Source organism: Thunnus maccoyii, chromosome 17 (assembly GCF_910596095.1).
Source record: "Thunnus maccoyii chromosome 17, fThuMac1.1, whole genome shotgun sequence".
NCBI lineage: Eukaryota > Metazoa > Chordata > Actinopteri > Scombriformes > Scombridae > Thunnus > Thunnus maccoyii.
This window is the reverse complement of record NC_056549.1, coordinates 28,175,167-28,187,251: the sequence shown is the minus strand read 5'-3', so window position 1 is coordinate 28,187,251 and position 12,085 is coordinate 28,175,167. Positions and strand designations below refer to the sequence as shown.

Sequence of the window (12,085 nt, the reverse complement as noted above, 5' to 3'; positions counted from 1 at the left end):
GGCAACTGCTCACTGTTTCCATTGTTGTTAGGTTTGCAGTTAGATCATTTTCGATTTTGATCATTTTGAGACTGTAAAACAAAGCTGTTTAAGTTATAGTCTGCCATACTGTTTCCTCTACTGATTTGTTTACAGTGACTTCACAACAGAATGACGTTCTGTCAGTCAAATGAAATCAGTGGCTTCTTGTCTGATGATCACAATTATCAACAAACGGGGCAGATCTATAGGGGAGCACAGGAAATCTCCTGGTTTCTCTGTTTCTCTCATGTGTGTGTTTGCCAGAAATATACCAGCACTGTTTCTGGTACAATGACCAGCACATATAAGATATCACATTGTCAGTGAATGATGATGGTGGTCCTCACCAGTATCTCCACGGTCGAGCAGCACCAGAGACCCGGCGCTGCCCTCCAGCAGTCCACTCAGACACTCCAGAGTCTCTGCTGCCGCCAGGTTGATCTCATCCAGCAGGATCCAGTGGCCCTTCTTCACTGCCTGGGCTAATGTTCCCTACAGAGGAACACACACACGTTAGAGCTGCTCCACCAAGGCTACAGCTGGGGTCATACACTCCTGTGTATCAGTGTGTGTGATGGTGAGGTTAAGGATCTGTTTAGGGCTTTACCTCTACAAAAGCAAAGACCATGGCTGTCTCACAGGCTCGGATCTGCTGCTGGGTCTGACTCAGTTTTCCCGCCAGCGCCTCCCACTGCTCCTGCAGCAAGGCAGCTGCACAAACACACAAGAAAATATCAGTCTGTCATTGTGCTACAGCAGACGCTATAATAACTGTTATCAGTGATTGCTCTTTCTAGTACAATACCATTTGATTTCTCTTGCAGCTCCTGAGTGAGCGCAGACTTGCAGACGTGGTCCATGAGTTTGAGCAGATCCTGCCAGCGTTTCCCCCTGAAGCAGGTCTGCACATGACCCAGGAAAGTCAGGTTCTGCTTCCTCGAGTACGTCTGGGAGAAAAGGTCCTCAAAGGCCTCCCGCAGGGGGAGCAGGATCTGCTTGTGGTCTACTGGCTTGTACCTGCAAAAGACAAAAAAATGACAGTTTCAAACACCACCAAGGATACACACCATCCTTTGAGCCAGTCCTAAATATGCCAGGTTGTGATGACGTGTACTTCAAGCATCCCCTCTGCCTTTTATTTTAACAATGCTGGAACACACTTGTTAGATGCATCATAATAGAGAATATGCTTTTTGTACCATGACCCTGGCAGCCCTGGCAATTTGGTTTTACCTATCAAATTGACAGATGATATTGGGTAATTTCTAGCAGTCTAGCAGCTCCAGGTTACATTAGCCGCTACTAGCAATATAAGCTGCATTGTGGGTAACGTAGGCGCCAGGCTCTAACAAGAAAGAAGAATGTGTGAAATAAAAAAGATGATATCTCCCTTTTTTAAAAAACCTCCATCATGAGTCTGATGATGTTATAGAGTACAAAGCTAAATTTGAGGAGTACTCTTAATAATCTGAGGGTCAAATAAGTGAAAAAACTGAGCTGCTGTTCTTTTGGCACAATTTGAGGTAACAAACTTGATGAGAAGCAGCCTTGGCTGTGCTCACTGTCACTCACCCTCCGAGCAGGTCAGCAGTGTCGCTCTGCTGGTTCATGTTCACGACTCGTAACCTGTGACCTGGAAGACACAGACCCAGCTCAACTTTATTTCTACAGACAAAAAGGAATATCTGAATGAAGACTGGTGATTAGGTTCCTCTGTCTGTGTCGACTTGTAAAGCCAGTCTCACCTGTGACTCTGGCCAGGTGTTGGACAGTGGAGGTCTTTCCAGTTCCCGTCTCTCCCACTAGGAGAACAGGCTCCCCCTTGCCCACACACACCGCCAGCTGTTCCAGCAGCACAGCAGCAGGTCGTGTGGCAGCAAACGTCTGGTTATCCCTGTTCATGGAGAAAAAAAAAAAAAAAAAAACACATTTAATGATTACACACAGGGTTGTATACTTCGTAGATATTTATTTGTAGATACTGGTGAGTCCCCTCAACCATAATATACTGGAACATGTTTGAACAAGATACCAGTAGTCCTGTCACCTCTCACACACCATACCATCACACCAAGACAGTCAACAACATATCTTCACTACTCACACACAAGCCCTACTCTGTTGTTGTTTAGACTTTGTTTGCAATGTCTTTGCTAAGTTTGAATTGTTTCAGTGTTATTCTATGTCTACCTCTGTTTATTCACCTATTGTGTTTATGTCCTGTTATGTTCACCAATTAAAAAAAAAACATTAAGAGCATGCTGAATGGCCTAATAATATGCTACCAACTGTTTGAATGAATCCTATTTTATTTTTTCAATTTATTAAAGATTATTTTTCTATAGCAGTTGACAGAGGCCATGTGTTGCAATTATCTTAAAAATCCTTTAAGACATAATCATCTCCAGAAACGTATCCACAAAAAACAAAAGGTTGCTTTCATAAGATAATGGGATAATTATCTTTTTTTTACACAAGAAAACAAAAGGCTGTTAGCATGAAAATTATCCACAGACCTCATTGTAAAGAGTTTTCATATGAAGTACTTTATAGCAAAGAAACAGTCCATGTGAAAACTGTTCACTATAGAGCCCAGGTCATGAAAGATCACATTTTTATTCGCACACAAGATTGTTGAATATACATAACGCTGAACAGCATTGAATGCGGCCACAAATAGCAAATACGAAATAACGTTGAATGCTAAAACCTAGCATAGAAGTAAACAAGTGGAGAGGTCAAAAAGCAATATCTAAAGTTAGCTCAAATTAGCTAACATTAGCCACCACAAGCTACTAGTCTTACCAGACCAAGTAAGGCTGTGGCAGTAAAACCCCTAAATTGAGAAAAAGTGTGTTCAATTGCTTATGAATAGAAGTTTTCATCTGTGAAGGGCAGTGCACATAGAAAGAGTTTTTGACATCACCCAACTGCCCCTCTCAGAGAACAGATACGCTTCCATTTTTTACAAATCTAACAATCCACAGACAGACACACGTGTCAAATTATCTAAAAGATCAAATATCTATACACTTTATTATTACACCCTCAGATTAATGTGTGTGTGACCACCCTCATACTGCACACACTCATCTCAGTTCTTCACACATTTCACGTTGTTTTCAGTGCAAAGTTTGACACTCATTCATATTGGCTTTAGGAGAGAATCAATATGGATATTTGGGCATGTCCTGATGGCCGAGCCATTAGATGGCTTTGTTTACCATAATGTAGTTTGAAATCAATTCAATGTTTATGCAATTTACCAGCAGGGGCTTTATTTGGGTCTATCAGTTAGTGAATGTTGGCACAGTAACTGGTAGATGCATATATGGTGTAAACAGAGGTCAAAGGGGGCGGATGGGCAGGATGTCCTACTTACACACTCAGCTGCACCGCTTCCGTCTGCTTTCGACCCAGAGTCACTCTGCCCACCGAGGCCTCCAGCTCGGTCAGCGAGATGCCAGGCTGATACATCTGGCAGAAGTGCTGGGCCTGGAGGAGAACAGGAGCCAGCAGTCAGAATCACAATATGTTTTTTGTTTAAAATGTACCTCATCATGAAAGTGAAGAAACATTCATCACAGCAATTCATAACTTAAAAGGGGCTGAAATTGTCATCAAGTACGGAATCACATTAATGTCAAAAATACAATCAATCAATGCTTTACAAGTGGTGCTTTGAACAAAAGCATTGTTTTGTCCCTCAATAAGACTGATCAATGCCAATCAATACCTTCTCTTTGGAGATATTGAGCTTGCTTCCAATGATCTCAGCCATTCGCAGTCGACTCTCGGGATGAGACAGCATTGCCGTGAAGCAGTCAAGAGCCTGACAGAGAGAAACACCATGAAAAGGCTTCTAGTTAATGAAAATAACAAATTGCATCACCAGAGCTTGTCTATTTGTGATGTTTACACTCTTTGTTAAATCAAAAACAGAGCTGAGCAGTGCTAAACTACGTCAGCTGTGTGGGAAAGATATTTAAATCATTATTGGTTTGCTTTTTCAGAAATCTACCAACCTCTTGGAAGACATGTTGTGCTGTGGCTGAGGAGGTGCCGTCGAAGTTGACGCTGATTCGCTCACACCATTTCAGTAAGTCTCTGTGAAGTGTGAAGGCAGACATGTCAAAAAAAAAACATGATTGGAGACTTTTGAGCATGCAGGGACACAATAAAAGGGACCTATCAGATGTGGAAGACTTGGATTAAATGATGATGATGAGCTTGGTGAGAAAAGTTATCAATAGTTTTGGTACAGGCTTATATTATTAAACAGCAATACAATAAGTAAAGAGAGGTAAACATGACTGTGAACCTATGTATGTATCTTGTTCAATAAAATAAAACCTGATGACCTAGACCAGCAACGAGCATTGCAGGCTGAGCTATGAAGTTAATTACATTGACCCATGAAAAGCATCTGTACTATCGAAGTGCAGAGCATGGAAACTACAAGCACATTGATTTATGAGTCTTCACCAACACTCCTTCTATGGATCCCACTGAAAGCACATGGAAAATTCAAAAAGCACCAAGGCAGATGGGTAATGACGCTAAGTGAGGAGGTGTTTATAAAACTGTTACCTAATGAGGACGCCCTGGACTGACCAGTAGAATCTGTGATTCAAGCCCAGCGTCCAGAGGACAATCCAATCAATAATCTATTGAACACAGCAGCAGCTAGTGGAAAGCTAATTAAAGTGGTGGAGGCTGCCGCTGCAGACTGGCTGGTAGTTTTGATTGGGGGGATATCTGACAGATGTGAGGCCAATGGGGCAAAAGCTTTCTATGTTTGCTATGTTTGCCAAATTCATGGAAGTGACATGTGGTCCTGTATATCTCAGTAGACTTGGGATATGGAAGATATTCAGTCACATGGTCAGTTTGCCAGAAAATGTGTCAATTAGTTCATTTCCTCCCATAAACTGACTGACTGTAAAGCATTTCCAGCACTTTGATGGGAAATTAAACTGTTTAAAAACTTAAGTCAAAAAGGTACAAGACTGACATCATGAAGATTTAGGAGGAACAGATCAATACGAGTCCCAGAGTGCACAGCAGTGAGAAATATCCAATCATTAAGCTTTTTTTCTGGCACTCAGACAGTAGGAAGTTAGAGGTTGAGTTGGTAGAATTAATACATTCAGCAATTTGAATCAATTCACTTCTAGATTAGTTCTGGTTTTGGATCAATTACACAATTAGAGCCTTTTTTAGACATGGACTAGTTTTGAGCCAATCATGATCCAGTATGCAACTTACACAAGTGTGATGTGGAAACTTGAAGCCTCCAGTGCACAAACACTGAGAATGGACTTTACAGTGAAGAAGGAGACATCTTGTGTCCAGCAGTTATTCTTTTAAAATGAACAATATTTACATATTCAGAGATTCTGGACTTTTCAATGAGGGAGAAAAGGTAGATGTCATTTTAAGAGTTTCTAGGTAATAAGGTTATTGAATTTTTTTGTGGAAAAAACATATCAGACACAAATGATCCATTTTTAAGTTGTTCTATATGTCTTAAAACATGTAATGTAACTGCTCCCAACTGCTACTGCAGCTTCTGTATCAACTTCTAAATGTTGTTGGAGGTTAGGGCTTCACAAAACAATAAGCCCCAAAAATCTAACAAAAAACTAAGTGGCAATTTAGTCTGCTTATACAGCTATTATAAATCACTCTTATGTTCATCATAAAAAAGTCTTCAATTGAGGCAGAAAACTGCAGAGCATCTATAGAACTACACTACAGTACTGCACTGTTGTTTAGACCAACGTTTTGTTCAAATGTAATATGTTCTATCTTATGAAATTACAACTGTTTCTACTTGATATTAAGTTGTTATTAGGATGACATTTGGATCAATTTGTGTGAAGATTATTGACCAACCTGTGGCCCACTCTTTTCATGTAGCTCACAACAAGAACATGCTTAGATTTGCTAACAGCGTCTTTTCTGACTCCTTGCATGTTTTAAACAGGCAGGAAGTAAGACAAAGAGCATCTGGTGAACCAGCTAATGCTAGCGCCATGCTAACAGAAAACTAAAAGAGATTTTAATGTTTTGTAAAGTAAAAACAAATTCTCAAGTCAAACTAATTGAAACATGAAGAAAAGGACAAAAGAAAGTGAAGACGCCCGTAATGAGCAGGGCCTCACCTCAGTGACAGCGCTCTGCCCTCCAGAGATGTGGTTTTGTCCTCAGACTTGTGCTGCTGGCTGTCATCAGGGCTCGGGAGGCTGTTTGCATCCGTGTCGGAGTGTCTCTCTCCAGTCAGTTGGCAGTAGATATCCAGGAGACGGTCTGTCACCACCGTCAGCCTCGGATACCTGCTGATGAGCACCTACACGCACAGAGACAGGGTGAGCTCCGAATACATGAGGGAACCTCCCTAATTACCGGAATGCTGTATAGTCATTGCAGCAGTTTATGTTTAAGGCTTTTTGTCATTTCTATTTTAGAACAAATAGATTATTAAAGACAATTATGGCAGTATAAAAAAAAAAACCACACAGACTTTCTTAAATCCCTCACTATCACATCAAATAATAGAAATAATCTTAAAAACACAAACATGGTTTAAATATTCCATATTTTATCTCAACACTCACCTTCTTCAGCTCTTCTCTTGTCATGTTGCCCATTTGCAGCTTGGTCCAGTACTTGTCCAGCAGCACTGCATGAGAGTTCTGTGGTTTGTGCCAACTGCCACCACTGCAGTACATCCTGCCAAACACAAGCATGACTCACTGTTACTCCTTCCTTATGTCCGACAACTTCAGTAAGTTTTTATTCTTCCAGTTCGTGGGGAGGTGTGTGTTTGTGAGGTTTCATCATAACACGTAAATGACAACCCCTAATTGGTAGGTAAGGCTAGGCCTACATGTTAAGCTCCATATTTGAGTTTCATTCACAAATATGTCATCCAAAGTTCCACAGTTATGCTGTCAAAAATCAAAAACTTTTAATCAAAAAAATTATAAGAGTCAGTGGTGCAAGAGTAGAACTGCTACAGATCCGAGAGTCAAGCAACCCTAAACTCTCGGGTCGCTACCACCATGTTTCTACAGTAGCCCAGAACGGACAAACCAAACACTGGGTCTAGAGAGGGTCTTTCGTGTTTTTCACGAGTTTCACGGCCACTGTAGGTTCTCCTGCACACTTGGAAGAGGAGGGGGTATTCCATTGATTGCAATCTGCAACCTCATCGCTAGATGCTACTAAATCCTACACACTGCACCTTTAAAGCAAAGTGGTCTATGACTTAGATGGAACGCAGTCAAAGGGATCATAAAGAGAGAATATTACAGAGTATGCTCACCTGGCCAACGACCTGCATAAAGACTCAGGGGCAGCTGTCATAGTGAGAACTTTCCCAGCAACTAATGCTGCACTAAACTGTAGAAGTTGTAAAACTCATGCCAGTAAAATCTTAAAAATCTGTTTTGCAGCCTCTCAGTAAATTGGCAGGCCATTATATGGTAAACATAATATAAGTTTATATGTTAAGTTTATTTTATTTGTTGATTTCAGTGACAAACTCCAGATTTATTCAGATCAAGTCAAAGTGTTTTCCCTCTGTCCAGAAAGGCAGACTATCTGTGCATAACTTGTACCACAAGTCTGGACCACTTGTAAATTTCGTCTGTAGCCAATACTAAATACTAAATACAAGAAAACTGGTGAACAAATATGATCGTACGAGAGGTTTTTGCATGAAGCCAGTTGAAACTAGACTACAAAGAGTTGTTGGAGTGAGATTAGGCAGGCAGTGTGATGCAGCAGCAGGTGGCTTTTCACAACCAGAAGAGACACTTTTGCCTTTACATGAGGACAACACATTGAAAACCTAGTTTGCTTGAAGAATAGTCCTTAACAGTGCAAGAAGATCAGAGAGGCCAAATAATGTTGCATTTAGAACTGGGACGTGCATGTAATCTAAAAATCAAGAACAGAACGTATGTTTATATAAATGTTCCAAAGACAAATCCAGCCCTGCCAAAACCTGCTAATATTCACGTCACTACAGTCACTACAGCATCTAAACACTCTGGATGGAAAACTAGGACAGCCAAACTGCTGTTGCATAACTACATTTATAGTGTACGGATAATCTTACCTCCTTGTTGCAAAGAACTGAAATCCAGGAGCAACATCAATGCAATCCTCCCGTCCAGGAATCATCAACTTTTTATTCTCCATCAAAGGCAGTAGCACAGATACCTAAAAAACAACAGCAGATTGGTTTGAGGCAGTGACATAATGTCAAAACAGGACTAATATTAAGAATGTTTAGTACTAAAAAACATTGTTTATCAGGAATCTAATCAGAAAATGAAGTATACAGAGTATGTGTTCTAACTCACCACATCTAGCGGTGCATGGTCTATGTCTTCCAGCAGGATCCACTGGCCTTTAGATACAGCTTGTGTCAGTGTCCCTGGCTGCCACACAAACTTTCCTGGTATGTCAGTACAACGGTACATCCCCAGCAGCATCTGTGAAATAAAACACAACACATTCACAGATTTTAAGCCTCAGTTTTGCTCCCACTGAATGTTAAAGATCCCCTCCAACATGTATTAAGACATATAAAAATACTCCACTTGGAACAATTGGCTATCTAACATGTCAGTCCAAAATCTCCCATAGGAGATTCCATCTTCTCTCACCTTACTGTCAGTTTGATCCCCCAACTGGACCTTGAGAATCTCTGTAGCTTTTGTATGTCCAGTGACAGCAGCCATAAATTCCACCAGGGCGGTTTTACCACATCCAATAGGACCCTCAAGGAGCACAGGCTTCTGGGAAGCCACAGCCAGTGCCAGCCTTCTCAGATTACGGCAGGTTGAGTCGACCAGCACCAGATCCTTTTGGTTCATCTACCAAGAGAAATCAACATGAAGACTAAGCAGATCAACAGCAGACTATTTGTGTGACGAATCAAGGGGTACGTACCTGTTCAGTCTGTCTAGGAATGATCCTGGGTAGAACAACACCGCACACTGCCACAACATTCTGAGACAGGTCCTCTGATACCACCTGGCCTCTGGTAAACTTATTAGCCTTCTCTTGGCGCCACATCACAGAGCCCTGATTGGCTAACACCAGGGCTTTTTCTACCTCCAGCTGCTGAGTTTCTTCCAAAGCTCTAAACAAGGAACAAAGAGAAAGTCAAGAAACGCAGCTTAGAAAGTATCATTTGTAGAACTGCAACAACAAGTTGATTAATTGATCGACAGAAAATTAATCGGCAACGATGAAAATAATTGTTTCAGTCATTCTTTAAGCAACAGTGCCAAATATTTGCTGGTTTCAGCTCCTCAAGTGTGATGATTTAATGCTTCTTCGTCATAGATGACTGTTAAGGGAATATTATGTTTTTTCCGTTATTGGTTGGCCAATATAAGACTCTGGGAATTTTTTCACTTTTTCAAAATGATTTATCAATTAATCATGAAAATAATCTGCAGATTAATCAATAATGAAAATAATCGTTAGTTGCAGCCCTAATAATTTTAACATCATTTTATGAATTACAGCTAGGTGAAGGCAAACAATGCCTTTTGGTTCTCTACCAATTTCAAGCAATCAAAACCAGTGTAAAAACATGTAAAAACTCAAATTTTCTTCTAATTCATGAAAAATGAGGATCTGAACTGAATTGCATCCATTCCTCCAAACAGAAATAAACCAAAAATGTATATAATCATACATATAATAATATTAATTTCACAAATAAACATTGAGCTGTTTTAGCCATTATTACTTTCATGTATCAATAGCAGCATTTAAACTAAAGATTTTAGGTAATCCCTGGATTTGACAATAAATAAAGAAAGGAAAAATAAAGGTACATACTTAATTTTCATGTGCAGGATCTCATCACTTGTCAGCACCTTCCTCAGAAAGATTGTTTTCTGATTATCAGTCATATGAGACACAAGTGCTAAACAATGGGCAGTGTACCTGTAAGAGACAACGGGAAAATACAGTATGTTCAACTCGTTAGACAAACACGCAGAAAGTAAAAATGTTACTAGTAAAATGTTACTAGTAAAAAGCTGTAGCAGCAAAGAAATACAACAGTATTAACGTTGTTGTAACAGCTGAATGGAAGCTAAATAAAACACAAAGACACATACGCGAGGACAAATATTAATACTTTGTCTGTGACATCACCCATAGGATACTGACGGGATGTTTTGAAGTATAACTTTTGATTTACTGCTCGCTGTCATCCTAGTGTTAATGGAGCCAGAAGACGAGACAAACATTCCTCTCTGAAATGTGAAATTATCTACTGACAACCTGTGTAAGGGAAGGTTCAGCGGTGTAATTTAAGACACAGGCTGTGGTGGTAAATTGCTTGAGAAAAGTTGCTGCTTATGTGAGCTCTTTTTTTTTCCTTTTGCAGAAATTAGCCAAAATTTATTTATTCCACAAGTTCAGTGTTGTAGGGTACAACATTTTTGCCCAATTTTCAGTTTTCTCAGTCACTTCAGCACAGTAAGAAATGTTACTGGAGCCAGCATCTAGTGGCCATCAGAGGAACTACACCTTAAGACAAGTATTTCATTTAATGGATAAGCCAAAAACAGACATTCCTGTGTGGGCATTTTATCTATCATTTTATTTTTATAAACTGTTTCTTACATTGATTTTCTATAGAATCTACTATACAACAATATATATTGATACTGTGATATAAATTACATATAAAGAGATGTATAGGATTTTATACAAAGAGGAAAGGTGATTTTGCATGTTTTAGCCTATTTACTATAAATCAGTATTTACCACACTGGTGCTGACAATTTTCATAACTTAGGTTTGTGAACTGATGAATGTATTTTCCCAAACTTCCAACAAAGCATAAGCTGTAAAAATAAACCTGCAGACACTTGTTTGATATATCACATTACTTGGTATAGTGTTTATCAGATGTGTCAGAAACTAATCAGATACAAAATTTATTACAATGAACAGCATTGGAAAGCTACTGTTGCAGCTTATTGTTGCATGACCGATTGATTTGAAAAGTCAAACTATTATCTCTCTACTGGCAATATCTAATAAAAAGCATAAAATCACACCAAATTTTAGTAATATAAAAATAATATAAAATTGTAAACAAGATAATATAACATTTTAATTATGTAATATAAAAAATAATATATTAAAACAAACAAAAAAGGAAAATCCAAAAAAGTATGGTATGCTTTGGACAGCAGTAATGTAAATAATTAATAGCAAACAGGCCAAGACATGCAAAGATACACATGTAGTCCTTTAATTTAGAAACAACTCTGGATGATTTGCTTAAAACGTCATAGAACTGACCTACACTCACAGATCACTCAAGAATTACATTTGTGGACTGTCAACACTGACACCAGTTGTGGGATGTGTTACACTATATGGCTCATGAGGCCTCTACAGGTGTAAAGAGGAAGCAGGTACATACCCTCGAACCATGACGTCGCTGGTGAGCAGCTGGGACACGCAGGGACTCCAGTCCCAGAGCATTCGAAACTTGGCACAGTCACTCTGGAGGAAGCGGAGGGTGGCACCCATGAGGTCACGCAGCTTCATCCTCCTGGGGCCATAATGAACAGCTGATGACTCTTCACTGGTGAAGAAGAGCCTCTGAAACACTGGCGGGGCATCGTTGAAGTACCTTGCAGCAAACCTTATGGAGAGAAGTAGGAAATGAGTCAGGGTGGATGTAGCCTGCTGAAATACTTGGTATTTAGAGTAGTTTTTGCCCCTTCCAAATCAGTTCTGTACTCAATCAGAAATGCAAGATGGCTTGGGGGTTTATCTATGTGCCCAGGTTTTGGTTTCTGAACAAGCACGATGGTACCAAACCTGGCAACCTCACTGTGATGACAAGATTTCAAGAAGCTGCACACAGTCACTGCACCCGGCTGATGTTCAATAAAGAGAAAGTCCCAGAAAATAATTCCTCAAAATCCACAAACTGTGATGTTTACATTTGTATGCTAAGCTAGCCCAACCACATCCTGACTCCACCTCTGTATTTAACACACAA

General features: G+C 39.9%; 1 protein-coding gene across 1 annotated transcript in view; it reads right to left on the bottom strand.

Annotated features, from left to right (window-relative positions):
• mdn1 (midasin AAA ATPase 1) overlaps positions 1-12,085 on the bottom strand; it is a 62,729-nt gene that overhangs the window by 49,345 nt on the left and 1,299 nt on the right. Inside the window, exons 3-18 of the mRNA XM_042391074.1 lie at positions 11,498-11,722; positions 9,892-9,999; positions 8,989-9,181; positions 8,703-8,912; positions 8,397-8,528; positions 8,150-8,253; positions 6,642-6,756; positions 6,189-6,373; positions 4,047-4,128; positions 3,758-3,853; positions 3,404-3,516; positions 1,767-1,915; positions 1,594-1,654; positions 827-1,038; positions 629-732; positions 369-513 (exon numbers count right to left, since the gene is read on the bottom strand). Of these exons, the coding sequence (XP_042247008.1) occupies positions 369-513; positions 629-732; positions 827-1,038; positions 1,594-1,654; positions 1,767-1,915; positions 3,404-3,516; positions 3,758-3,853; positions 4,047-4,128; positions 6,189-6,373; positions 6,642-6,756; positions 8,150-8,253; positions 8,397-8,528; positions 8,703-8,912; positions 8,989-9,181; positions 9,892-9,999; positions 11,498-11,722 (2,234 nt within the window). The remainder of the gene's footprint in view (positions 1-368; positions 514-628; positions 733-826; positions 1,039-1,593; positions 1,655-1,766; positions 1,916-3,403; positions 3,517-3,757; positions 3,854-4,046; positions 4,129-6,188; positions 6,374-6,641; positions 6,757-8,149; positions 8,254-8,396; positions 8,529-8,702; positions 8,913-8,988; positions 9,182-9,891; positions 10,000-11,497; positions 11,723-12,085) is intronic.